Genomic DNA, 27,533 nt, shown 5'->3' with positions numbered 1-27,533 from the left:
CTGATTCATTTGGCCTGAGTGAGACCCAGGGGTCTGCTTTAACTAGGACCAGGACTGGCTCCATAATTTGCAGGGCCCAGTACAAAATGGAGTTGTTCAAAAGCATGAAGAATTTCAAGATGGCAAGAGTAGAGCATTAAACTGAGCCCAGGACCCTTCTAAGCTAAGCATAGGGTGTGACACAGGTCACACATCCTTGAAGCTGGCCCAGACTGGGTCTTAGGTGATTCTAAAATAGATTGTCCCTAGACTACTCTTAAGAAACTCTGGCCTAGACTTGACAAGTTAAGGATGACTTTTCAGATTTGAAAAAAACAAAAAAAACAAAAAGTGCAACTGAAGATTCTAGAGGATGACCCAATTAAGTACCTAGAGGTCCCCGCTCATGGAATCCCACAGCTCTTGGGCTAGAAAGGATCCCTATGGACTTCCCACCTTGAGGGCACTCTGCTTCTAGAAAGGAATCTCCAGGAAAGTGGCTGCTCCTTGCTGGAGCCTCACCTCCTGGCAGTTCTGGAGGAAGTTCTGTAGCTCCAGGTTGTCTCTCAGTAGGACAGAGGCCTCCTCGGCCTTCTCATTGTTCTTCCTGTGCCTGGAAAGGAAGCCAAAGGCATAGTCACAATAGTGCCGAGCTTGGGGTCCTCTTGTGGCACCACTACCCCTCTGTGGCTCTGGGGGCCTCGTGGCGCTGGGCCCCGGGAGTACCTGTCCTCAATCAGCTGCACCTTCTCCTTGATCTTGTCTGAGTACAGGTTTCCCTCAGCTACCAGCTTGTTTCCAGAGTCCACAGGACTCAAGACCTTATCCCGGTTGTTCTCCATAGACCCCAGGAAATCCTCAAATTTCCGGATCCCAGCCTCTGCAGCTTCCAGGGAGTCTGGGGGCTCCAAGTGAGCCAGAGTGTATTCCTGTTGGAGCAAGTTTCCAGACAAGGCATGAAGACACATGGAGGAGGTGATGAGCACACCTACCAAGTGGGAGCACCACGTGCAGCCACACAGGCCACGGTCTGAATGAGCCCCCTGAATGAGCAGGGAGGAGGTGCTACTCCCTAGGTCTTGCCCCCACTCCTACCCCAGGGGCACCAATAAACAGTGTGCCTAAAGACACACGGAAGACTAACCACCCAGGGCAAAATGCGCTTCTCTAGCCTCTGATAGACCCAAGAACAAGGCATAGGGCTGGAAAAGGCACCTAATGAGAAACAAAGATTTCCCCCATGAGTGAATACAGAGTACAAGACAGAGTAATGTGGTCCCTGAGCCTTATAGCACATTTGTGGGCTCACCACAAGAGCTACTGCCCTGAGAGACCCGCCTGTCCCAGCTCTGAATGCCTCTCTACCTGGTTGCTGAGGATGGCTTCGGCCTGCTTGGCATCTTTCTGGAACTCCTGGAAGCCAAGGCACTGAGCAAGGGTGTGGCTGCGGCTCTCCCACATCCTGCCCAGGGCATCCCAGCCGGTATCCAGGCCTTCCAGCCGCTGGCCCAGAAGCAGATACTCTGGGTCCGTCTGGCCTTGGATCACTTTCTCCCCAGACTCCTTAACACGCTGGTAGCTGTCTTGGTGCCCATCAATTTCATCCTTGATACCTGCATGCTGCTGCAGGAGCTGCTCAGCCTCTGGGAGGGATTCAGGCATGTCCTCGGAGGCCACAGCCTTCTGGGTGATGGAGAGCCAGGCCTGGAAGTCATCCAGATCCTGCAGGAAGGCCTGGAGCTGGCTGACTTCCCCCAGCAAGTCCTCCTGGCCCCGCAGGGCTTGCTGCAAGCCCTGCCACAGCTCCTCCAAGTGTTTTTGCCGCTGACCAATGTCCTCCTTCTGCTCAGGGTGCGAGTCCATCAGCTGCTGGGACTCACGCTCCAGGGCATCCACACGGGCCTGGATGGCAGCCACGTCACGCTCCAGCCCTGATAACTTCCGCTGGATGGCGATGACACCTGCCAGGTCCCGCCCCAGGTCTTTTGTGGACTCCACTACCTTTGTCTTGTCCGTGATCCACTTGCTGGTCTCCTCACAATCCACGCAGTAGTTGTGCACTCGGAGGGCTGAGTCCATAGCCTCCCGCCGCTTTGACACCAGGGTCTGGAATGCCTGCCACCTGCCGGATGGGGACACAGCCCGGAGGAGAGAGACACCTTCTCACTTAACTCTTCCCATAGGAGACCCTGACCCCTTCCCACATTTCTCGCAAATCTCCCCACACAGACTTTGTATGATAAAAAGAAAAACAAAATCTACCTAACAAAGCGTGGGTGAGCAAAATTCACTTATCCAATTTTAACTCAAGACATATATCACTGTCAATCAGACCTTTTGATCAGGAGGGGGCAATTAGTGATGTGATTCCAACCATAAGTAAAGGAACATGAAAGCAAAGGCTATGCATGTAGTTGGATTTTAGGCAAATATACAATTTCCCCAGAGTTTATGAAATATCAAAATAATTAAAAGGCTCACATTAACTTCAAGAATGCTTCAGGACATAGGGTCCCCAGCTGCCCTAGAGGAACCATGTAAATGCCCAAGGCCACATGCAAAGTCTCCTAGGGCCTGAAAAAGATCACCTTGGATCTAAGAGAAAAGACACCCTGGTGAAAAGAAGAGGAATAAGAGGAGAGGGAAGAAGAGAATGAGGAGGAATAAGCTGTGATGATAATTTAAAAGACTAACATAATCTTACCCTTCGAGCACAGTGTTGCTATGAAACACGGAAATGTGCTAAGGTCTGGTGGATGCCTGGGGGCCTGGGGTCAGTCTGCAGTACACAATAAACCTCTTTCAGAGAGCTGCCCATCAGCCAGGCCAGACCACTAGGGACACTACCCTTGGGCCTAGGTTCACTCATTCTGCATCAGTGTAATACGCAGGCTGAATGCTCATTCTCTAATTGAACCCATCTTTCTTGAACACCCACAGGGGTATAAGGCATTTTGTTGGCCTTATATACAGACATAATTAGGCCTTGCCCTGTGGGGTGTATGATTTAGAGAAATATTCAGACAAGCTCGCAAATAACATAGCATAAAGTTTCATGTACACAGCACCTACCAGGCAGAGAGGAGGACTAAGGGAACTGGAAGGAGCAACGGGGTGACTGTCGCTCATGTGACCTCCACACAACCCATCACTGGACACAAAGCCCCAGTCAGTAAACACACCCCCAGTGCCTCCACTGGAGTGACCAATTAAAGGATGGGACCAAGTCTCTCATTTGTCTTTGTCCCCTGCCTCAGGGGATAGAAGCCAAGGGACTAGCAGATGGACTAGGCAGAGGGCACTGTTGTGCATTCCCAAGGTGTGACAACAGCAGCCAGTGTGATTTGAAAGGTCTGCAGAGAGATGTAAGAGACAGGCTGGGAGAGACCAGGGATACGAGGGAGGAGAGACAGCCTGCAGATTTCTCGGCTCCTATCCTAGACAATGAAGACCCCGTGCTCTGGGAATTCTGTGCCTGTCTGGCACACAGATGGTGCTCCGAGGCTGGGAAATCAAGGGGTTTTGTCCAAGTTTGTTTGAAACCCCTGGAATCGACAGGGAAGTGTTCCTGGGAGAGGGTCTGGCTGTGTCCCCAGGCAAGAGGCCCCATAGTGATTTTCCAGGCCTTTCCTGGAGTGGCCCCGCTGTAGCCATTGGGTGGAGGCCACACAAAGACGCACTGGAGTTGGGGTCTGGTGTGCTTCCGAAACCTACACTTGCTCCTGTCACTGCACTGTCTTTGAGATGCAGGAAGTTGATAGAGCCACTCTAGTTAGCACCGGTCAGGCGACATCAAGAGTTCAGGTTTGGTCCTGGGCCAGGTTTTTCTTCAACTGGAATATGCAGATGGTGAAAGATGATCACACATTCATCAAGTGTTTGAATGACTCACACAGAAGCTTGGCAGAAAAATTTTAGTTTTTTCCCAGTTCACTCATGTACTAAGCATTTATCAAGCAACTCTCAGTTGCCTTGTGGCAGACACTGATCTAGGTACTAGGGATATGGAAAGAACTATGCAGGCTGGGTGCAGTGGCTCACACCTGTTAATCACAGCAATTTAGGAGGTTGAGGTTGGAGGATCACTTAAGCCCAGGAGTTCAGGACCAGCCTAGGCAATATAGTGAGACCTCATCTCTACAAAAAAACAAAAAATTAGCTGGGTATAGTAGTGTGCATCTATAGCACTAGTTACTCAGGAGACTGAGGTGGGAGAATCACTTGAGTCTGGGAGGCTGAGGCTGCAGTGAGCCAAAATTGCACCACTGCACTCCAGCGTGGGCAATGGAGTAAGATTCTGTCTCTATAAAAAATTAATTAATTAATAAAGAACAATGCAAAGTCCTTGCTTTCATTCAAGTAGTTAGAGACATAAACAAGTCTATAATCCATCAAGTGGTGATAAGTGCAAAGAAAAAATAAAAGAAGGTAACAATATAGAGGCAAAAGGGGTCAACGAGAGGAAGGATGTGCTGCTTTCAATGGGGTGGTCAGTGGGGGTCACACCAATAAGCTGACATTTGAGCTGAGACCTGAATAAAAAGAGTAAGCCAAGGGCAAAGCTAGGAAAGTAATATTCCAAACAGGAGGAACCTCAAAAATGTGTTTGGTGTGCAAAGCCCTTGGGCAATATAAATAGACACAGGTCTTCATTTGCTTACATAGTCTAGTAGGAAAGTCCTTGGGGACAAAAATAATTAGAATATAAGATAGGATGTGAAGCTCAAAACCAGTACAAAGGAGGAAAAGATGGCTTTTCATCTGGAAAACTGGAAAGCAAGTGACTTGGACTGGCCCAGGCAGAGACAGGATTTGGAATAATGTAGAGGTAGGGAGAATGCACCCTGAGGAAAAGAACCGCAGAGGCACAAGACGACTCTGGGGGTGGAGGTGTAGAATGGGCATTGTTCTGAAAAATAATTGAAGAGCTATACACAGAAGAGGAACCAGGGTAAGTCTGATATCTCTCAAGGGCAGAGCCAGAATCAATATGCACACATTTCAAGGAGGCAGATTTCCACTCAATGGAAGAGCAAACTTTTTAACCAAAAAGAGTTGCCCAAAAATGAGACAGGCTGCAGGGTGAGGGAGTGAGTTCCCCATCACTGGCTAGACTGGGTGACTTCTCGGGTCCCTTTCAACTCTCAAATTTAATTTAATTTCATGCCTCGGGTTTTTTTCTTACTTAAGGATGGCAGGTACCAGGATATTTATCACTTGAGGATGGGGCCTGTTTTAGGGGTCTGTAAAGATCAACATTCTCAGACTATAGTTCATTGTTGAGCTGATGAGTTCTTCCTCTCAGGAAGTTTCTCTGGTTTAGACCTGCTCTAGTTTCCTCAATTATGCAGCAACTGCAATAATCTCTACCACCTCCTGCCCACCAACACACACAAACTCATTACCTACAAGGCAAAAGAAGAGGGAAGAGGTATTCTCTTCCTTTGTAAAACATCAGATTGACAAAGGAATCTCCTGAACCACACTCTCCAGCTTGGGCTGCTAAGACAATCATCCCATTCTAGCAGCTCTAAAGAATTCTGGTCATCGCTGCCTCCCCTTAACCCCCCAGTGAAGTCTCCACTGTGCTGATCCCTTTCTTTACAATGGAGTCTTCTCCAGGCCCACCTCCCAGATTGCCTCAGGCAGAGCAAGGCTCTACTGTGGGGCACAAGTGTGGGGAAGGGGCCAGGGTAGTGGGGAGGTGGTGAATGCGTGGCATTGCATGTGCAGGGCCCAGGGTAAAGACAGGGAATGCAGGCGTTTGCTGTGTCCTCAAAGATCCTCTAGGAACTCGTGGGCAATTTCACCCCACACTGAAAGCACCCCTTCTCTAAAGGCTCCTCGGGGCTTGTTTTTTGTTCTGGCCACAAAGCTTGCTTAAGGCTCCCTGCTAATTCTCCTCTTCATTCAAGCCAGCCTCATTGTCAATACTGCATTTGGCACAGGCTGGAGCATTATTTTATGGACAGTACTTAAGAGCTCTCAGAAAGCAATTTTCTCTGCCCAAGAATGTCCTGGGAAATACAGCATGAGAAGCATATGGCCTGATTCTGAGTTTGGGCACACTTGGGATGTGCCCTCCATCACACATACACACACCTGCCCTCCCCGGGCACAGCATTCGAGCCTCCCAGGACTCGTTTCTCTCCCTCCCTGGGTTGTTCACCACCTCGATCATTCCTCCTTGCTGCTACAACTCCAGTACTATTGGGAAGGAACCATGGCTGAGACAGACAGGAATGTTGGTGGGGGTGCGGTGGATCATGCTTATAACCCCAGCACTTTGGGAGGCCGAGGTGGGCAGATTGCTTGAGGCCAGGAATGAGAGCAGCCTGGCCAACGTGGTGAAACCCCGTCTCTACTAAAAATACAAAAACTAGCCAGGCATGGTATTGCGCGTCTGTAATCCCAGCTACTTGGGAGGCTGAGGCACACGAATAGGTTGAACCCAGGAGGTGGAAGCTGCAGTGAGCTGAGATCACACCACTGCACTCCAGCCTGGGTAAAAGAGCGAGGCTCTGTCTCAAAAACAAACAAACAAACAAACAAACAAACAAAAACAAAAAACCAGGAATGTTGAGGGTACAGAAGTGTTGGTGCATAGTGGGTGGCCTAATTTTGGGCCTGGCCCCCAGAAGTGTGTCAGATGTCGAGAGACAATGCCCCCCGCCCCATGCCCTACCCACACCCCACCTGGTGTTTAGATGGTCCTGGTACTGCTTCACCTCCCTGCTGCGTGGGTGGCCACTCTCTACCAAGCTGTTGGCAGCGAGGTTCACGCCATCAATCTGAGTCATCAAAGTCTTCATCTCCTGGTCCAGGATGTCGAACCTGATAGGGGCAGAGGGAAATGAGGATGGGTGAGGCAGCAGCAGACACTTCCTTGCCAGTGGCACCCCCAGTCTCCAGAACATGTAGCTCTTGCTGTCTCCTTCCACTGCCTAAACCATTTGTTCAGGTGAGGCAGAAGGAAGAAGACAGATATGCTGGCCCTCCTTTCTGGTTCATGGGTTTGATTTTGTGAGTTAGCATTGCCTGGAACAGGCCTTGAGAGAGTCAGTTACTTCCTACACAGGCTTCTGGCTCAACAGAGACATATGAAGGGGAGGGAGGGCTGAAGAGAGGTTACTGTGTATTTGTGTGGAGGGTGTCAATTGTCACAAGGGCCACCTTCCAGGCCTCCACTTTTCTGGCTGTTGCTTTTGGACTCTGAGTCCAATGCCTTGACATCTTGATCTGAAAGATACCCTTTCCAGTCAGGTGCTCCATTCCTGGGTAAGATAAGGAAAAGCTGCTGGGGTGGTGGTTGGGGGGAATTTGTGGTTCCGAAGGCTGATCCTTCAAGGGTAAGAGCCCAGGATTCTCCAGCATCAGTGCAGCACCACCTTGGCACTGCTCCAGAGAGTGGCCTCTCCTCCTCCTGACTCCCTGAGTTCTGTGCTTCGGCTGCTGAGATGCCTCACAGACTGGGGCATGCCTCACCATCTGGGGTACTGATGAAATCAGAACACCAGGGGTGAAAGTGGCCTTGCAGACAGGGGGTTTGCAAACTCTCTCTGTGGCCCTTCAGAGTCCCCTGGCTTAAGGACTGCCACAAAAAGCTAGAGCTGGCAGAGTCCTGGCCTCTCAACCTCCTTCTCCAGAGTAGCTCCATTTTTCCTCTGTGTGACCTAGGGGTTCCATACACAATTCATCTGAGCAAAGATTGCTATCATTGAAAAGTAATTGAATAACTGGACTAGAGAAATTCCCTTTGTTTGAGGAACGCAAGGCCCCAGTGGGTGAAGTACTCCAGACCACAGAGCCAGAATAGAACTTGTGACTCCCAATGCCAGGACTTTGCAACAGAGGGCATCCCAGGGCCTCTCAAAGAGACCTTTGCTGATCCAGAGTCTATTACCAAACTAGGTGGGAGATGGTGCCCAGACCTGGGTACAGGGAGGTGAGGAAAAGATGAGTTAACTCTGACCTGTGCTGCACCACCTCCAGGTCCTCCAGGGTGTCTGGCATTTCCATCTCGGCCAGCCACTTCTCCTTCTCGCCCATCCACAGCTCACAGGCATCTGTCTCCCCAAACACTGTGTACAGGTCCAGGGCTTCCTGCAGCCTCTGTTGACGCAGGTCTGCCTGGGCCACCACCTGTTGGTAGAGCTCCCGCAGGGCCTGCAGCCGATGGGTCACGTCTGGGGAATCCCGAAACTCTTCGGGGAATCCCTGGGCCTGCTGCTGCAGGTGCTCCATCACCCCGCGGCTCTCCTCCAGCTCCTCCAGGAAGTCCTTGTGCTTTTTCCCCAGGGCCCGCGTGGCCCCTTCATCCTGCCCTACATCTTCACCAGAGAGCAGCCGGTGGGCATCTTGCAGCCAAGCCTTCAGGTCATCCGCATCGCCCTGGAACTGGAAAAAGTTCTCAGCATCCTGGAGGTTCTTCTTGCGGAAGGCAGCCAGCTCCTTCAGCTGGTTCCACTGAGCCGATACCTCCTTGATGCGGGCTTCGATCTGCGGGTGCCCAAACTGCTTGCGCGCAACCATGCCATGAGCCTCCTGGAAGATCTGCTCCAAGTGGGCATCCAGCCCACGCAGCTCGTCCTCAAAAGCCTTGTGCTTGCGCTGTAGGATGAGCACACTAGTCAGGTCTTTGCCACAGTCCAGGGAAGAATAGATCTGCTCCTTCTCCTTGATCCAGCTCTCGGCCTCATCCATCTCCCAGAAGAACTTCCAGAGTCGTTTAGACTGCTCCAGTTGGGCCTTCCGCCCAGCTGCCATGTTGCTCAGCTCCTCAAAGCACTGCTCCAGGTGGCTGACGCGGTCCTGGATGACCTGGGGGTCACAAGGCTGGTACCCTGGAAGAAATAGGGGGAAGAAGGACAAAGTGGGGGATGGGCTTCATTTATGGGCACGCTTCAGATAAGCTGCCCCAGGTTGGAACTACACAAACCTGAAGCTGCCATGTCACTGGGGCTTTGGGGTTGGGTGCAGGGGGATCCCAGTTGCTCAGAGGGTGGACAGATTCTTTATAATTATTTCCCACTGAACTTCAGGGTTAAGGAAGATAAAAAGTGGGGTTAGTTCTTAATAGAAATGTACAACATAAAATTATTTTTTAAATTAATTTTAAAAAATTTTCAAGGTCATTCTTGAAAGAGGCAATGAGGTCTCTTATTTAAAACAAGAATCTGGAAACCTAAATAGTCTCAGCCATGACTTGAACTAGCAAGGAGAATGAAGGACAGATGATGGCTCCTTGGTGATTATAGGTTATTGAAGCAGTTGTCGGCTCTCTAGAGAGTCTGACTGTCCCTCAAGCTTCTTTCTCGGACCATTACTTGACGAAAGAAACAGAACTTTAAAGTTGGTTCCAGGAGATTTATCCAAGTTGGGGTGTTAGGCCAGAGGATGAGGCTCTGGCATCGGAAGCCTTAACAGGGGAGACAGACTTGGTCTCACCTTTCCCCTCAGTGAACTTCAGGGTGGCTGCAGTGATGGCCTTCACTTTGTCCCCTTGGATGGCAATGTCAGCTTCCATCAACTTGTGCTTCTGTAGCAGGTCTTCAACCTCCAACAAGTGCTTCCCAAACTCGGCAGACAAGAGGTGAACCTGGCAAAGAGAACAGCAGAAGGGAAATGAGGAGAAACAAAGAGACCTACACATTAGGAGAAGAGACCCCCTGCAAAGGGCATGTCCCTAGTGTCTGAGCAAGGGTGAGCCTAATGCAGCCAGAAAAGGGCTGCTGCTGATGATGGAAGAAGCTCCAGAGGGGGAGTGCCTACTGGGGATGCCCATCAGCATCATCCATGGAACATCTTACAGATGCTCAAGGCCCACACTCATCTACTGCATCGGTCTCAGGGTTGGGTCCTGGCCATGTGTATTTTCACAAAGCTCCAGGGGCAGTCTGATGTGTGTTCTCAGCTGAGACTCACTATGGCAGAGAGAGAGGAGAGGTTGCCCTTACGCTGGGAGGTCTGGATTCTAACCAGAGTCAAATTGTAATGACTAAGAGCCTGATTCTCCAGGTTCCTGATTAATGTATGTCTCTTCAAGGCCCTGCAGGTTGGCACCGGTGCTGCCACAAACCCAAGATTTCTCGATCACCAGGGTACCATGGACCTGGGCTGGTATCACCTGCTGGAGCAGAGTGGACCAAGAGGCACAGAGACAAGTGCAGCTAGACACTCTGCTGCCTCAGTTTCTCTATTTTGACTCAGATATATGACTGGCTGGGACGTGTCTAAGGAAGCCTATGCTAACTGCAGGGCCCCTGAGACCCAATGTGAGTGCTGCAGGGCATGGCAGGAGGTGGCCCCCAGGGCCCACCTTGATCTCGTCCATCCAGTCAATGCTGTGCAGCATGTCCTGGAAGAGCTTCTGCAGTGCCAGGGTGGTCTCAAGCCTCTGGCGCCGGGACTGCAGCAGCTCCTGCAGGTAGCTCCACAGGCGCAGGATATTGTCCTTGCGGGCCGTGATGCGCTTCTGGTCATGGTAGTTCTCCTTCTCCAGCTCCTGAGCCAGGTCCTCCAGGGCTCTCACCCGCTCCTCATAGGCAGCCGTGTCAGTCTCGATGGCCTCGTGCTTCTTCTTGGCAGCCTCCACAGCTGCCAGGTCATACCCGAAGTTATCCTGCCCCATGGGAGAAAAACAGGCAGCTCAGTCAGACACCCCGGGGCTCATCCCCAAATGCAGGGAAAGGGCGGGTCCCTTCAGAACCAGTGTTAGATGGGAAAGCACATTCCCAAGAACTCCGCCTTCCTTTCGCAGCTGTCTTATCAGACCCAAATTCCAAAAAGTCATGTCTTACAAGAGCCTCTAAGAGAAGTTCATGTTTTTTTTTTTTTTAGATGGAGTTTCACTCTTGTTTGCCCAGGATGGAGTGCAATGGCACGATCACAGCTCACCGCAACCTCCACCTCCCAGGTTCAAGCGATTCTCCCGCCCCAGCCTCCTTAGTAGCTGGGATTACAGGCATGTACCACCACGCCCGGCCAATTTTGTATTTTTAGTAGAGACAGGGTTTCTCCATGTTGGTCAGGCTGGTCTCGAACTCCTGACCTCAGGTGATCTGCCCGCCTCCGCCTCCCAATGTGCTGGGATTACAGGCATGAGCCACCGCGCCCGGCGAGAAGTTCGTGATTTCACTCCCTGTGCTACCCATGTGGGAGATGCAGCCTGTGTGTTACTAATGGAGCCCCTTGGTGGCCTGCTGGCACTCCCCACCCTGCCTTGAGTGGACCTGTTGGATTTGGGGCAGGAAGGGGCTGCTTCTCACTCAGAAACCATGCACCAGCAAACAGATGGTTTATTCACACGCTCTCTGGGGTGTGCATACTCTCTCCAGTGCTCTTAGAATACTCGTTGCCCCTTTTTGGAAAGAATCTAATTTGATTCCAAGTTTTAAGTGAGAGAGAACAGATGCTCTGATGAAGAATCAGCCCTGGGGTCCATTCTTAGCTAGAATTATGTCACAGCACCAGAGGCCAGAGTCCAAAAGGCATGCCTGACACAGACAAGGTGCAGTCTGTGATTTTACCATATCCCCCGAGAACCACGATTTAACATCAACTCAAACCCCAGCTGTAGTTGACGCTACAAGCCCACAAAAGACAACTTCAGCAGCCAGTTCTAGACTCCAAGGCTCTTTCCTAAAAATGAGATTTAATAAATCCTGGAGAGTTCCTCCCCAGATGCAAATCTTGATCCACCGGATCATGGGGGAGCTGGGATGCAAGCCACAAGGAGAGGCTGTGAGAAGCCAGCTTGGACTCCAGCCCAGCCAAGAGCTGGGGGCTCTGAAGAATATCCCCTCTCCTGTCACCCAAAGCATGTCCCTCATTACCTGGGCCACGAGGCGCTGGTTTTCATTGAGCCAAGTCTCTCTCATTGCAGCCTTCCGGTCAAAGCGCCGGGCCAGTTGCTCTAGCTTCTCCTGCCGAATGAGCTCATTTCTCAGGGCCAGCTCCCGCTGATACTCAGCTTCCTCCAGGCTTTCCCAGGCCTGCACAAAGGGTGGAATGAGAATTCTTGGGGTATAGGAGAAACGCCTCAGTTTGGGGGCTCCACCTCTTTCACCCAACACTGAGTGATTTCTGGAATCGAGGTACAACCTGACGCTCTTGGGTGACATGGTAACAGATTAAAGATCACTAAAAGCCTTTTGGCTTTCATGTCTGGACCCATGAAAGATTCAGAGGGCACTGCTCATGAGTCTCACTTCCCTCTTCCCCTAAACCTTCCTCAGACTCTTGGCCCAAAATAATGTTTCTCACTTCTCTGAATGCTCAGTAAGTTCTTTTTTTTTTTGAGATGGAGTCTCGCTCTGTTGCCCAGGCTGGAGTGCAGTGGCACAGTCTCGACTCTCCACAAGCTCTGCCTCCTGGGTTCACACCATTCTCCTGCCTCAGCCTCCTGAGTAGCTGGGACTACAGGTGCCCGCCACCACGCCTGGCTAATTTGTGCTGGGATTACAGGCTTAAGCCACCATGCCCGGCTATGCTCAGTAAGTTCTTATTGACTAATGGCTACCTCCGTTCAATATGAACTGCCAGGTGGTGGTAAGCCTCCAAGCCTCTGAAATGTCGTAGGCATTTTCCTTTGGTTATAAGTAGTTAATATTCCATCTTCAAAGACAAACTCAAGGTTCTTGAGTTTGTTCTATCAAGGATAGGCTGTAAAACTGACTCCAAAAGAAAATGGACTAGGAGGCTGGGTGTGGCAGCTCACATGTGTAATCTCAGCACTTTGGGAGGCCAAGATAGGAGGATTGTTTGAGCTCAGTTCAAAACCAGCCTAGGCAACATCGCCAGATTCTGTCTCTATAGAAAGTACAAAATTTAGCCAGGTGTGGTGGTGCACGCCTGTAGTCCCACCTACTGAGGCTGAGGTGGGAGCTTCACTTGAGCCCGGGAGGGTGAGGCTGCAGTGAGCTGTGATTGTGCCACTGCACTGCCACCTGGGTGGAAGAGTGAGACCCTGTCTCCAAAAAAAAAGGACTCAGGGACTCAGGGCATCTGAACAGGGGGATTAAAGGAGGGTGGGGGAGTAGAGTCTGACCCCTCAGAACCAGGTTCAGATAACTCCCCCAAATAGTCAACATGTGGATTAATAACACAAATAAAGTGGCGTGGTTTAATCTGGTCCAACGACCATTCACTGTGTCCTTATCAGGAATTCAATCAATCCACCATCAATGCATAATGGAAAATGCTGTGGTACCCTGTTGATGTCAGACACTAGTTTCCCATCGTGGGGTGTGTACACTTTCTGATTGTTGGCTCTCATCCGGGACTGGATGGTAAAAAGTAGAACTTCCAGATTCCCCTTCTCTTGAAACCTGTCAAGAAAACAGAGATAGGAAGACTGGCATCTCATATCTCATGGCCAAATTTTTTTTGCTGAAGTCAATATGGAACTGTGGCATCTTGAAACTTAGATAGCAAAGCATATTTCCCTTAAAACACAGAAAACTAAAGAGAATCTATAGGTCTGCTTACCTGTTAAAACATCTATCCTTCTCACCAACTAAGATCTAATAGGGGTTTGGGCCTTTACAATATAAACCAAAAAAAAAACACAATGGCCACCGTAGCATTTATCATTTGCTTCTACATGGGAAGCTGAGGTATTCTGGTAATTCCTGTAAATATCAAGTTTTACTGATCAATTGAAAAAAAAAACAAAAACCCTTCTCTGTTCTGCAAGTGATGAGGGCTTCTTATTAGCTCTCTGGTCAGTTTCTTATTGAGTGAGTCAATCAAACCCCAGAAGCAGCATTTTCCGTGGGAGAGCATACTACACCAAAAACAGCTTTCACCCAGGTCCTAATGAGCCAGATCTCCTGGCAAGTCCTACAGGCCAGATGCTTCCCAGAAGGCAGGAAAGGCTGGGCTCTGAGAGGATTATAGGTGTAGAAGACAAGAATTGGTAGCAGGATTGCTGTCTAGCATGTGGGGTACAGGCTGCAGGTATCAGGTACTTCCACATTTCTGCATGGACCCAAGTGTCCCCCCATTTCTGCATCCTTGACCTGGCAGTCAAGGATCAGCTATATGCAATGTCCCCACCCTGAGCCCAGTCTAATGGATCTCAGTGCTCACAGGCACTTAAGAGAACTATGGCCATGAAGCACTGTCTACACAGCCAAGAGATAACACCCCTGTGTGCAGTGACTGGTAGACTCATAGGGGATGCTAACTGTATTGGATTTAGGGCTTCAGAAATGGGTTGGTGTCAGACCAGAAACCAGATACTTGTTAATAGTATATCCTAGAGTCAGCATTTCACCTTTCCCCATTTCAGAGTCATGAATGGAGAGTGTCGGGGGTGGGGGGAATAGCAGAGCAGAAGGTACCACCAGTGAGCTAGAAGCCTGTTTCAGATGAGCTGGACAAGCTAATGGCAGATAAGCCGGAACGCCCTGTGTGTATGTGTGCATGTTTGTGTGTGTGTGCATGTGCACATGCGTGGTTGTATATATGTATGTGCGTTTGCACATGTGGTTGTGTGTGCATATGTACATGCATGGGTGCATAGTTGTGTGTGCACGCACAAATGCATGTATAGTTATGTGTATGTGTATGAGTGCACGGTTGTGTGTGTATGGTTGTGTGTGCATACATGTTCATGGGTGCACAGTTGTGTGTATGGATGGTTGTGTGTACGCAGGTATGCATGTGTGTGCACGGTTGTTTGAAGCACCTGTGTGTAAGCATATGCACACAGGCTCTGCACGCACTAGGGTAGGGCAGAGGTCCTGAGAAGCAGGCTAAGTGCTCTGTTGCTGAGCAGTGACAGATGGGAGAGGAAAAGAAGAATGAACTTGATGATTCATAAGCCCCTGTGCAGAGAGCTCAGGGGCTGAGAGCACAGAGGTCACCTCATCAGAAAACGGGCCCACAGTTCAGTGGCAGACCAGAGAGGAGCTTTTCAGCCTGGATTATTCAAAGAGACTCAGAAGCCTATGATTTCCTTCCCGCTCCTCCTCAGGGATCTGGGAGGAACCACTGTCTTTCGTTCTGAGTCGAGGTTTCTCATCAATGCTGGTTTCCTCTAAGCTGGTGGCTTGGGAGGAGAGTGGTGAAGAGGGGCACGAGGCAGGTGACACATGTGCAGCTCTCTAATCTTGAGCGTGTGCCTGGTAGATGCACTTCATAAGGCCCAGAACCTGGCTCTACCTTTTGGTGGTCAGGTTCCCAGCCACTGAGGACCACCCTCCCATGTTCCAAGGCCCTTACTTGGGCGGCTTCTCCACAGTGCGGTAGGTGCTGAAGGCCTGCAGCTGCTGCTGGACGCCCGTCAGTGAGTTGGCAAACTTGCGGCTGTTCAGAACAGTGATGGTCTGCTCGATCCAGGTGAGCAGGTCCGAGGCTAGCCCGCTGTACTTTTCAATCATCTTCTCAGTCTCAATGGCATGGTCAATAACCTAAGGAATCACCTTCTTACTTATTCTCATCAGAAGGGCAAAGCCACCATTGAGGATACCAATGAGGACCACAATCAAGGTGCCCTGAAATGGGGCTCCCACCTCCTAAGCCCCGGAGTGCTCTAGGCTGGGTTTGTTCCCTGGGCCCAAGACTGTTGGTAGAGCGGCAGGAGTGGACGGGAAGTGGGTGAAGCCCTCATCTTGCCAATCGGCAGCGAGCTGGCCTGTTAGGGATTGGGAGCAGCTCCCCTCCCCAGTGCTAGAGAAGATTGGTAAGCTTGCTGTGCCAGGATGCCAGCCACTTAGGGGCCAGAGTTTTGTTTATTTTTAAATGTTCATGAGGAGTCAAGGGCTGCCAGCCATTGTCTTTACTAAACACGAGGCACAGAGATGAATGAGAAATGGTACCTATCCTTCAGGAGCTAAGAATCTATCTAGCAGAGGAAAGGAATCTAGCATGAGGGTCTCTCCTGATGGGTGTGTTTCTGGTATACTGTGGGTGCCTAAGAGGTTGGCAATCACAATAAACAAACCACATAAAAGCCTGGAGGGTTCCTGTGGGGATGTTCATGAGACATGCGTTTCAGGTGGACCAGGTGGACGCCAGGCACAGAGCAGCCGCCTGTGGTACCTTTCAGGACAGACCATCAACCTGCTTTGGAATTCAGCTCAGGAGCCAATGCTGCCAAGGGCAGCTTTAGAGGAAGTTAGGGGGTAGGGGAGCTGCACTCTTCACCCTTTCTTAGATTGGAAAGGGGGTCACTCTGTCTGGATCTGGCAAACAGGGGAAGCGTGACACTTTGGTTCCAAAACAGCTTGTACCTTGCCGACACGCTTGCCCTCCACTGCCAGCACCTTCATCTTGGAGAAGTAGTGGTAAAACGCCACCACATAGGTGATGATGGATTTCTCATCAGGGTTTTCCGTAAAGACATCTGTTAGGGAAAAGGGTGTACTCTCAGGACCAAACTGGAAGCCAGGAAAGTCAGGCTCAGAGGATTTATCCCCCATTCCTCCAGCATGAAGTTCAGCTACAGGCACAAAGTGACAACCAACAGAGCAAGAATGGAAGAATGTGATGAAATCCATTTTAGAACCACAAATTACAAAAGAAGAAAAGAAGAAAGATCCAAAGTCCATCTCCAAACAGACCAGGCAGGCATGGGAACCAGCATGGAGCAGAGAAGCAGGCCCAGAGCAGAGCCTGGCCCGGCCACTGCCCCTCACTGTGCCCACAGCTTGCCCAGCACCTGGGCCGGCCTACAGAAGTCCTGCGGCTGAGCTCCTCTAGCACAGCGAGTGCATCCCTCATTGCTGCAGCAAAGGCTGGCAGGGGTGGGTGTGGCTCACCTTCGGGGTCGAGGAGCGGGATGATGCCCAGCTGGCGCTCAGCCACATCAAATGCGTGCTCCAGGTTGTGCCGGGCATTGGAGTCCTTCAGCTTATCGAAGTCGATCAGGTCGGGCCTGGGGACAAAGCTGGACTGTGAAAAGGGAGTGGCCACAGCATCCCCACTAGCAGGGCAGCCCTAGCATGAAGCAGACACTGTGCAGAGGCAGGGGGTTTGTCGGGAAGAGGAGTGAAAGGAGGAGACGGGAGCAGAAGAGGGGGCAGGTGTGAGCCTCGGCACATGAGGGAAGTGGGTGGCAGACATGCTGGGATTTAAGGAAAGTGGGGGTGCTATGGGGTGCTGAAGGGGAGAGGAGAAGGAACAGCGGAGGTCACATTTCTGTGACTCCATGTTAAATGCAATGTGTCCAGATATTCCCAGGGAGGCTGTCTCAGTCAGTCCCCATGGCTGTCCCTTCCCTCTTACCGGTGCTTGTGTATCAGGGCATTAAAGGCCAAGCCATCCTTCCAGCTGGAGGTAAAGTTGGTGACATTGACATGAGGGTAGCTGCATCCAAGAGAAACAGTAAGAGCTAAGAATTAGATTTTCTGTAGTCCCAAACAAGTGTACAAACTGAGGGCCAATATACCAGGAAAGAAATGGAACTGTCCTTTCTTGAGCCAGGTCACCAAGAGGGGGCAGCAGCTAAGCCACACACAGAGGCTCCCCCATCAGATGTGAACACCACACAGACCCCCCAGTCTGCCTGCAGGTAACTTTGGAAAAGAATCCTGTATTCCAGGCCTCAAAGAATGAGGTCAGGACAGACTTTGCATCAATTACAGGCAGGCAGCTGTAGTTCTGGGTGATGAGGTCTAGTGTCCCTCTGGGGATGGCAGTGCTTGTGGGGAGCAAGGGGCTGGTGGGGGACGTGCTGACAGCTGGTTCCCAAGGCATACCCTGCCGTCTTCATCTGACACCACAACAGCAGCGCATCCTTGGCTGAGCGTGTTTCACGACCTTCATGACTTGGGACAACAATATCCTGAATCTGAGGGTAGGAGAACAAGAGAGATTTGACGAGAATTCGCATCTGGATCTGTGCCTTCCTGCTGTCCCTGGGAGGCTCCCTCCCTTGTCCCTCTGCTGTAGCTGCCAGCCCCGCAGCAACACCACACCCTGAGGCCCTGGGCCCCAGCGGCCTGTTTCCCTGCCTCAGTCAGCCAAAATGGCACAGGGACAAGACAGCTGTAATTGGATAACTCTAATAGAATTTGGAGAATCAGTGACGAGATGCCCCAATTCCTCTTCTGGACATGCAATGCCCCTTGAGGCTGTGGAACAACATGAATGCTGGTGAGTACTGTACTTTCATTAGCAGCTCCTCTTGCCTTTCCATTCTCCCCAACTCTGCTGCTATTGTTGTTCAATTTTACACATCCATGGAGAGTGAGATCGGACATCCAGGACCACTTGGTTGAGGTCTTTAGTCTGCGAGTTGTATGCTGTCTTCTTTCTCCTGCCCTCACCTCTTGGGCAAGGTTCTTTCTGTCCCCCTGTTTTCCTCCCCTTCCCCTTTCTAAATTTCCTTACAAATTATCTGGACTTTGAATTTCAGGGTGAGAAGAGAAAAGTTTCTAACTGGAAAATATACACACGGATCCACTATACAATTTTTGCAATTTCTGAATCTAATTATTTCAAAAACCAAAAAGTTACATACGTAGGGGAAGGAGGCTAAAAAGCTAATCTTCCAGCCAGATATCAACCCAGCTACCAATTAACTTCTATCTTCTCCCTGAAAAGACTATACTACTGAGTGAGCAGCTCCCCCTGAGCTTCAATGATTTGGGGTGATACAAGCACTGTCCCACATGGAAGATTTACAGACTCCCAGAATGTGCACTAACATCCCCACTCTGTTCACCATTTTAGAAGATACCCAGGCCCTGTGCAGCCTTGAGGGCTCCCTCGACTTCCTCTGCCCCCCAGGAACCTACCTGGAAGCGGAGGATGATGGTCCAGATGAGGCCCAGGACCAGGCGGTGGTTGCCGTCTACAACATCGTGGGAGCCCATGTTCTCCAGGTGCACACGCTGCTCCTTGAGGAACTGGAGAGCCTTGTCCACGTTCTCCAGGCAGTGGATGCGCATCTTTCCCTTGGTGGGCTTTGGCTGGGGGACAGCAGTGGCCCCCGTGGGCATGGAGGAACTGCAGTCATCCCAGAGGCCGCAGCCTAGACCAGCTCTTGTCATAAGCACCCACCCTCCACCCTCTTGGCCAAACTCCAAGTCCTATGGTCATTCATTGACACTATTCAGTGCTTTCCTTTCAGCAAAGCTCAGAGATTCCCTCCAACAAGCACCCAGAGATTGGCAACCAGGCTGCATCAGTGCCTTTCTAGGGCTGAACAAAGCCCTCTGAGTGTGCGAAAAATGGCATTTGCATAAGATAACATAACATATGGTTAACTGATCACTTACTATGTGCCAGGCACAGCTCTAAGAACTGTTTACTGCCAGTCAGTGTTAAGAGTGACTTTTAGCTTGGTGATTGATAATGGGTTCATCCCTGCCAATCAACCTTCTCCTCTCCCCTGATGATAACTGCCTCATCTGATGGGTTCCCCATGGTAACTCTCTCTAGTGGAATTTCAATGCAGGGTGAGAGACAGAACTTCAGCATGGAGTTGAAAAGGCAACATTTCATTCAAGCCTTTTCATTCAGACTCTGAGGATCTCAGAATAACTTCATCAGGTACAGGTATCATTGCCCTCATTTTACACATGGGGGAAATGGAGGAAAAGAGGGTCCTGCCTGATAGGCCCAAGGACACAAAGCTTACTCTGTGCTGAGCAAAACATAAACCTTCATCTACTTCTCCTTTGGGGTTAACAGTATTGCTGGCGGGTTACAACTGAGACAGCCTCTAATAAATTTCCACTTGCAAGGGTGGTAAAACACACAGCAAAATGGCTTCCACACTTTCCTCTTGGTTCCAAGAGAGACACATCTTAGCCCAATGGGGAGACTGAGGGCCAGGCCATCACAGGCCAGCTACAGATGCCCAGAGCCCAGTGTGAAAGTCAGGAGCTCTGCATGGCTTCTGGGAGAAGCATGAAGGGGTGGGAGTGGTCAGAGGAGGCAAGAAGTTCTGGGGAGAATTCAGAGAACCCAGTCAGCCACGTGGATGCTTCCCATTCTAAGTATTAGAGCCTCCCAAAGGAGCAGAGAGAAAACTGGGAAGGCCATGAGAACTTGAGATGCCCTCAAACCATGGCTTTGCTGAAGAGGGGCCGATGGCAGCAGCCCCGAGGCCCACAGAAGGGACTTTACCAGCATCTCTCCAGAGAGCACCTCCAGCAGCTTGATGAGCATGCGCCCATCCCGCAGGTCCTTGTAGAGATCGGTGATGCGGCAGGACACTCGAGCCAGGTGCGAGTTCACCCATTTCGTGAAGGTCTTTTTCTGAACAACTTCCCGCTCATCTAGGTGGAGAGAAGAACCTTGGTGAGGTGCCTGAGGTTGGCAGGGTCCATGTGACATGGGGCCAAGGGGTTTTACCTTAAGCCCAGGGTACCCCCATGCTTGCCAGAGGAGGTCGATGTATTCATTCCACTCCCTTCCTGGGAGCATTTGTCACCAAGATGTAGCAATACCAGCCCACATGCCACCAGAACAGAGGCAATAAGGAGATCACTCCCACTGCCATTATATTCTATGCACAGTGTCAGGACACTCCTAATTCAGCATCTGTTTCCCTGTATCAGTCAGACTACTCTGTACTGTTGTGCCATTGAATTCAGATTTCAATGCCAGGATTACCCATCCACCCATCAAACATTCCCTCTGCCTAGAATGCTCTCTCTGAGCCCCTCCACTCCGCCCCACCTCCTTCACTTAACACTAATTCATCCTTTAAGAGCTGGTGTAAATGGCACTTGGGTTGGGTCTCCCCTCCTATGCCCTGCTCCCTGCATTTACATTTCCTCCTCTCTCCTGGATGCTCCCTGAGCCCAGGGAAATCTGTCTTGGTCACCTGTCTGTCTCCAGTGTCTGGAACCTGGCACACCATCAGTACTCCATAGCTGTATTGTGGCTGTCTGTATAAACATTGATTCTGTTCCTATTATGTGGCGGCACTGTGCTAGGCCTGAGGACACACAGAGGTAAAACTAATTTTCTGCCCTCAAAGAGTTCCTGGTAGGGGGAGGAAAATGATGAGCAAGGGAACAGGATATGTAGAATGTGTGATTCATGTGGGGGTAAGGATAGTGAAGGTTTGGGCTGAGGGCTGTCCGTGGCATTATGCTGTCTTTCTCACCCCTGGGAAGGTGACATGACATCCCCACCCTAAATCAGCATCAGCCCAAGCCAAGCCCCAGGCCCATGCTGTACCAGATCAGGTGGGGTACTTCTTAATGCCTCTGTACAAATAATGCTGGTGGTCTGTCCAAGTTAGGCATGAGCATTACCTGGGGAAGCTCGGACAAGATGCTGGAGAGAGGACAGAAGACTGGGATGGCACAAAATAAAGGGAAAAGGATAGGGGAGGAGAGAGGGAGAAAAAAAAGAAAAGTAGCAGAAAAGAAGAAAAACAAGTAAGATAGAATTGAAGGTGAGAAGAGAGGAGGGAGCCCTCTCTGGATTTATGAACAGTTTGGTGGCCATTGGCTTCTGGGCACTTAGGTTTGAAGATTCAGGGCAGGAGGTGACTTGGCAGTGAGGCTGGGCCTGGAGGTTGTGGAGGATCCCTGGGGAGGGTACATGGCTGGGTGGGGGAGATCACAGCCAGGACACACCTGGAGTGGCCTAGCCAGGAGCGGTGTCCACGCGGTAGAAGCAGGCTGTGTGCTCGACTGAGCCTCAACCGTGAAAGGGCTGGCTTTTTAAATTATTAAATATCTGATTCAACAATAACAAAAAGAGGAGCTCAGCCAGTTCTGCCTCAAGGGTAGAATCCTGGCAGTTCCTGAGGCTTGCTGCATCAGATGCCTTCCTGTTTCATGGCTATTTTGGTATTAGGAACTCAGACCCTTGATTCTTCTGTGTACTCATAGAGCAAATGTTTACCATATAACCGTCAGGTGCCAGGCCCTGGGTGGCAGTGGGGAACTCAAGGACAAGACTGACGGTCCCTATCCTTGAGGCAGACAGACTCTATTATAAATATGACGAGGGCTTGAGTCATACATGAAGAATTCTACAGCAGCCATCCAAATAAGACTTCCAAGAAGAGGAAAAGTACTACTACTGACTGTGTGAATCCTAAATACGTGTAGAATTTAAACGGCACTCATTTATTCTGGGCCTCTGTGCAAAGTTTGAGCGAGAAAACTCCCCTTACCCTTTTGTCAGCAGAAAATTAAACCACTTTCCTGATTTTAAATGCTGCTTCAGCAAAATGTAACTAAACGGGGTTTGATGCCATACTGGACGGAAAGCAATTACATTTATTCTGGGGCATTTTTAGATTCAACAGAGCCAGCCACAGTCCCACAGTTCTTTCCCTAGAAACCAGATCTATTCTTTAAGTAGCTAGCCCTTCAGGTCAGGTGCGGAGCCTCTGACTAAGAGGGGTGAAAATTTTAGCCCCTTTAGAGGTAGGTGTCCCCCAAAGTGAAAGTATTTCTTCCTCCTTTTCCTGTTGTTAAGAATGCAAACAATTCATTACATGGGTGCTGAGACCTATTTATCTGTGCTTGGCAAAGGGTAAGGGAGTGCTTCTAGCTGGGAACATGGATTAATTCTAGGCCACTGGGCTGGTGCATTTATTGGTGCAGAAGTATCAGAAAGCCCCCTTGGATCTCCCCAGTTTTCACCACATGAATGATGCCCCCTGGACCCTCAAACATGGGAGCCACAGGTTTTGAGCACAGGCAGGTGGCCTCCTAGCTGCCGTTTATTTGAAGGCTGGAGCGAAATCACCCAGAATCCCCAGAGCCCCAAAACGCTTTGCCATGTTGAGACACGGAAATATTTCAAGAGGCTAATGATGATCAGAAGGGGAGAAAAGGCCCGTGGGTGGGAGGCATTTCCATGAGCTGGCTGGCTCCAGCCGCCTGGCATTGGCGTGCTCAGCACATTCACTCCTGCACAGCCCAGACGCTCATCCCGTGCCTTCCAAGTGCAGGAGAGGCAGGTGGCCTGGAGCCAGCTAGGCTGGGAACCCCGGTAGTGTGGACAGGAAGAGAGGTGGCTGTGCACTGGGCCTGCTGTCCCCAGGGCACCCAGACCATCCTATTGGGACCCACCATGGGAAGGAGGCCTCAGCACAGCCCTGCCAGGAGCCAGGCCTTATTTCCAGAGCCCTACCCTGCCAGTGCAGGAAAGGGGGTGAGTCCACCAGCATGGACTGGTTCACAGCCTCTGCTGCCATCAAACCTGGCATCTCATTCCTTTCTGTTCCTCTTTTCTTTTCTTTTCTTTTCTTTTCTTTTCGACGGAGTCTCGCTCTGTTGCCAGGTTGGAGTGCAGCAGTGCTATCTCGGCTCACTGCAACCTCCGCCTTCTGGGTTTAAGCGATTCTCTTACCTCAGCCTCCTGAGTAGCTGGAACTATACGCATGCACCACCACGCCTTGCTATTTTTTGTATTTTTCACCATGTTGGCCAGGATGGACTTGATCTCTTGACCTCGTGATCCTCCTGTCTCGGCCTCTCAAAGCGCTGGGATTACAGGCATGAGCCACTGTGCACAGCCCTCTCTGTTCCTCTTTCTTTCCCTTTCCTTCCCAGGCTGTGGCCATCCTCATTCCCTGCTATGTGTTAGGCCTTTGCCTAGAAAACTCATCTTCCTCCCTGATCAGCTCTGACCCAGAATTATTGTCTGAGTATGGGGACTGGGTGACCTAAAACCCTTCAAAGGTTTAGTTTGAGGTCAAATACACCCATGACACTAAAACCCTCAAATATATTTATCCAGTAATAAGTGAGTTCGTACATGGAACGGGCTGGCACAGAGAAAGCTTGCCGTCATGTGAATTTTCATTGTTATCGTCACTACTACTGTTGCTATTACTAGTGGGCCCTGTCCTAGGTGCTGCAGGGGCGTTGGGCAGCTCACTCTCCCCAAAGCCTTAAGATACAGTTGAGGAAACAATACTCAAACCCACCAATTAACTTCTGCAAGCACACAGGAAATAAGTGGCAGTTCACTTTAATAACACAAAAGCCATCACAGGGTAATACTGAATTCCATATCAGATACATGACACATATGGTCAATGCTCAAGGGTTCTAAGAAGAAAGAAGTCATTTCCTATTGGAGTGGTCGAGGGGGGACCTGGTGAAGAAAGCCACTTTGGATTGTCAGAAGGGGAGGGGAGCCAGGGAGACAGAATGAGTCCAAACAGACAGGTATAAAAAACCAAAGCTAGGCCGGGCGCGGTGGCTCATGCTTATAATCCCAGCATTTTGGGAGACTGAGGCAGGTGGATCACCTGAGGTCAGGAGTTTGAGACCAGCCTGGCCAACATGATGAAACCTCATCTCTACTAAAAATACAAAAAATTAGCCAGGCGTGGTGGCAAGCACCTGTAATCTCAGCTACTCAGGAGGCTGAGGCAGGAGAATCGTTTGAACCCAGGAGGCAGAGGTTGCAGTGAGTCAAGATCCTGCCATTGCACTCCAGCCTGGGCAACAAGAGTGAAACTTCGTCTCAAAAAAAAAAAAAAAAAAAAAAAAAAAAAGGCCAAAGCTTATTCAGGGGCTAGGGCTAGGGAATAGCTAGCTACAGGTTAGAGAAAAGCAGGTTTTTGGTTTATTTATTTATTTATTTTGAGACAGAGTCTCAGTGCGATCTCGGCTCACTGCAACCTCTGTCTCCTGAGTTCAAGTGATTCTCCTGCCTCAGCCTCCCAAATAGCTGGGACTACAGGCGTGCACCACCACACCTGGCTAATTTTTTATATTTTTAGTGGAGACGGGGTTTCACCATATTGGCCAGGCTGGTCTCAAACTCCTGACCTTGTCATCCGCTCACCTCAGCCTCCCAAAGTGCTGGGATTACAGGGGAAAGCAGGTTTTAAACAGGATGTGGAAAGCTTTAAACGAGAGGCTAAGAAGTTTAGATTTAATCCTAGAGGCTGGCCAGGCGCGGTGGCTCAAGCCTGTAATCCCAACACTTTGGGAGGCTGAGGCAGGTGGATCACGAGGTCAGGAGATCGCGACCATCCTGGCTAACATGGTGAAACCCCGTCTCTACTAAAACTACAAAAAATTAGCTGGGCGTGGTGGCGGGCGCCTGTAGTCCCAGCTACTCAGGAGGCTGAGGCAGGAGAATGGCGTGAACCCAGGAAACGGACCTTGCAGTGAGTGGAGATCACGCCACTGCACTCCAGCCTGGGTGACAGAGCAAGACTCTGCCTAAAAAAAAAAAAAAAAAAAAAAAATGTAATCCTAGAGGCAAAGGAGGCACTGAAGGTGTGGCAGGGTCATTTCCTGAAATATGAATTTGTAAGGCCCGCAATGTTAATAAAGATACAAAATGTTTCAGATTACATCTCAAAGGAAATATGCAAAATCCATACAAAGAAAACCTTAAAAGGCTCCTGAGGCATGCACAAGAAAATCTGGACAAATGGAAATGCACGCTGAGGTCTTGAATAAAAACTCAACATCATCAAGATATCAATTTACCCTAAATTAATATATATTTAATAGTGTTTTAAATATATTTAAATTATACAATTTGAATTTGTGGGATAAAAAGACAAATGATTAAAAACTTCACTGAAAAAACATTCAACCAAAAATATGAATATTCCAAAAAATAAGACTACTAAAGGGCTACCAACCTTTCCAGATGTTTTGTCTATCAAAGAATAGTGTAAACTTATAGTAAAACTGTGTTGTACTAGCATATGAAAAGATGGATATATCAATGGGACAGAAATAGTCCCAGTACATACTGGCATTTAATGGCTGATAGAGGTGGCATTTCTAATAGGAAGGGGAAAGATGAATTACTCAATAAGAGTATTGGCAAAACTGGATGGACAGGCAGGAAAAGTTCGTTACATTCATACCTCATACTCCAGGATAATTTTCATGTGGGTCAAAAATTGAAATGTAAAACACAAAACTATAAAAATACCAAAATAAGGCTAAGCGTGATGGCTCATGCCTGTAATTCCAGCACTTTCAGGAGGCTAAAGCAGGTGGATCACTTTGGGTCAGGAGTTTGAGACCAGCCTGGCCAATATGACGTATCCCCGTCTCTACTAAAAATACAAAAATTAGCCAGGCATGGTGGCACGCGCCTGTAATCCCAGCTACTCAAGAGACTGAGGCATGAGAATTACTGGAACTCGGGAGCTGAAGATTGCAGTGAGCCGAGATTCTGCCATTGTGCTCCAGCCTGGGTGATAGAATGAGACCCTGTCTCAAAACAACAATAACAACAACAAGAAAAGATCAATCATGGTAAATGCTTTCTACAATGTTAGTGTAGGGAAGGGCTTTCAAAATATGACACAAAATCCAAAAGCCATAAAATAAAAATTTGAAAGTTCAATTACATTAAAATAATGTTTGTGTTGGACCAGGCATTGTGGCTCACACCTATAATCTCAGAGCTTTGAGAGGTCAAGGTAGGAGGATCACTTGAGGCCAGGAGTTTGAGAGCAGCCTGGGCAATCTAACAAGATTGCATCTCTACAAAAAAATTTAAAAATTAGAGGGGTGTGGTGGCATGCACCTGTAATCCTAGCTATTCAGGAGGCTGAGGCAGGAGGATCACTTGAGCTCAGTTTGAGGCTGTTGTAAGCTATGATCATGCCACTGCACTCCAGTCTGGGTGAAAGATTGAGACTCGCCTCAAAAAAAGAAGTTTGTAATGGATAAAACACCATAAGCAAAGTCAAACAAATGAGGAAAAAAATTTCTAAAGGGCTAATGTACTTAATATACAAAAGGGCTAATGTACTTAATATACAAAAAGCACTCACATATTAACAAGGAAAAAGACCAATAATGTGAACAAAGAGTTAACAGAAAAAATTATAAGCGTCTCTTAAATGTATAAAAAAAAGTATAAAAAATACACAAGTCATCATAATAGAGGTCCAAATTAAAAGCCCACGTGCATGCACACACACATGCAAATACACAATCTAATAATGGTCCTTAGTTTGAATAAACTAATCACAAAGACATTTTTCAGACAACTTGGAAAATCTGAATATCAAGTATGTATTAGGTTATATTTTTAGGGAATTATTGTTAATTTTATTAGGTGTAATAATGGTATCATGGTTAGGTGGAAAATGTTCATGTTTTTCAGAGATACACACTAGAGTAATTAGGGGAGAATATCATGATGATCTTTAATTTACTTTAACAATGCTTCAACCCCCAAAATAGATCAGCAAATATCACAAAATATCAACAATTGTTAAATTTAGGTGATAATGTAATGATCCTATTATATTTTTGTCTCTACTTTTTTATCAGTTTGTAATTTTGCACAATAAAGGCCAAGAAGTAAAATGAAAGTACACGAACACACTGTTTCACCTATCAGCTGGGCAAAGATCAAGAAGTCTGATAAAATACTTGTGTTGGCAAGGACATGGTGAAAAAACATTCATGTGTTGCTGAAGAGGGTATAATTGGCTCAACCTCTATGAAAGGCAATTTGGCAAGACCCCTCAGAATTACAAATGTACATGCTTTTGGACCCAGTAATTCCACTTCTAGGAATTTATCCTACAGATCTATTCATACACTGGTAAAAAAAAAAAAAAAAAAAAAAAAAAATTTAAAATAGGTTAGAAACAATAAAGATTTTTAATACTTAAAAATCTT

At 49.0% G+C, this 27,533-nt stretch overlaps 1 protein-coding gene across 2 annotated transcripts in view; it reads right to left on the bottom strand.

Moving 5' to 3' along the window:
* SPTB (spectrin beta, erythrocytic) overlaps nucleotides 1-27,533 on the bottom strand; it is a 143,213-nt gene that overhangs the window by 42,220 nt on the left and 73,460 nt on the right. For both annotated transcript variants that reach the window (XM_017892442.1, XM_017892441.1), the window contains 16 exons: nucleotides 20,062-20,213; nucleotides 18,726-18,899; nucleotides 17,685-17,776; nucleotides 17,212-17,292; nucleotides 16,746-16,861; nucleotides 16,218-16,330; nucleotides 15,208-15,395; nucleotides 13,190-13,307; nucleotides 11,814-11,972; nucleotides 10,298-10,600; nucleotides 9,427-9,577; nucleotides 7,952-8,822; nucleotides 6,676-6,813; nucleotides 1,345-2,101; nucleotides 706-908; nucleotides 502-592 (listed from right to left, as the gene is read on the bottom strand). In XM_017892442.1, coding sequence (XP_017747931.1) covers nucleotides 502-592; nucleotides 706-908; nucleotides 1,345-2,101; nucleotides 6,676-6,813; nucleotides 7,952-8,822; nucleotides 9,427-9,577; nucleotides 10,298-10,600; nucleotides 11,814-11,972; nucleotides 13,190-13,307; nucleotides 15,208-15,395; nucleotides 16,218-16,330; nucleotides 16,746-16,861; nucleotides 17,212-17,292; nucleotides 17,685-17,776; nucleotides 18,726-18,899; nucleotides 20,062-20,213 — 3,707 coding nt within the window. The remainder of the gene's footprint in view (nucleotides 1-501; nucleotides 593-705; nucleotides 909-1,344; nucleotides 2,102-6,675; nucleotides 6,814-7,951; nucleotides 8,823-9,426; nucleotides 9,578-10,297; nucleotides 10,601-11,813; nucleotides 11,973-13,189; nucleotides 13,308-15,207; nucleotides 15,396-16,217; nucleotides 16,331-16,745; nucleotides 16,862-17,211; nucleotides 17,293-17,684; nucleotides 17,777-18,725; nucleotides 18,900-20,061; nucleotides 20,214-27,533) is intronic.

The sequence above is a fragment of the Rhinopithecus bieti genome, unplaced genomic scaffold, assembly GCF_001698545.2.
Source record: "Rhinopithecus bieti isolate Rb0 unplaced genomic scaffold, ASM169854v2 scaffold_20892, whole genome shotgun sequence".
NCBI lineage: Eukaryota > Metazoa > Chordata > Mammalia > Primates > Cercopithecidae > Rhinopithecus > Rhinopithecus bieti.
This window is presented reverse-complemented; position numbering and strand designations above follow the sequence as displayed.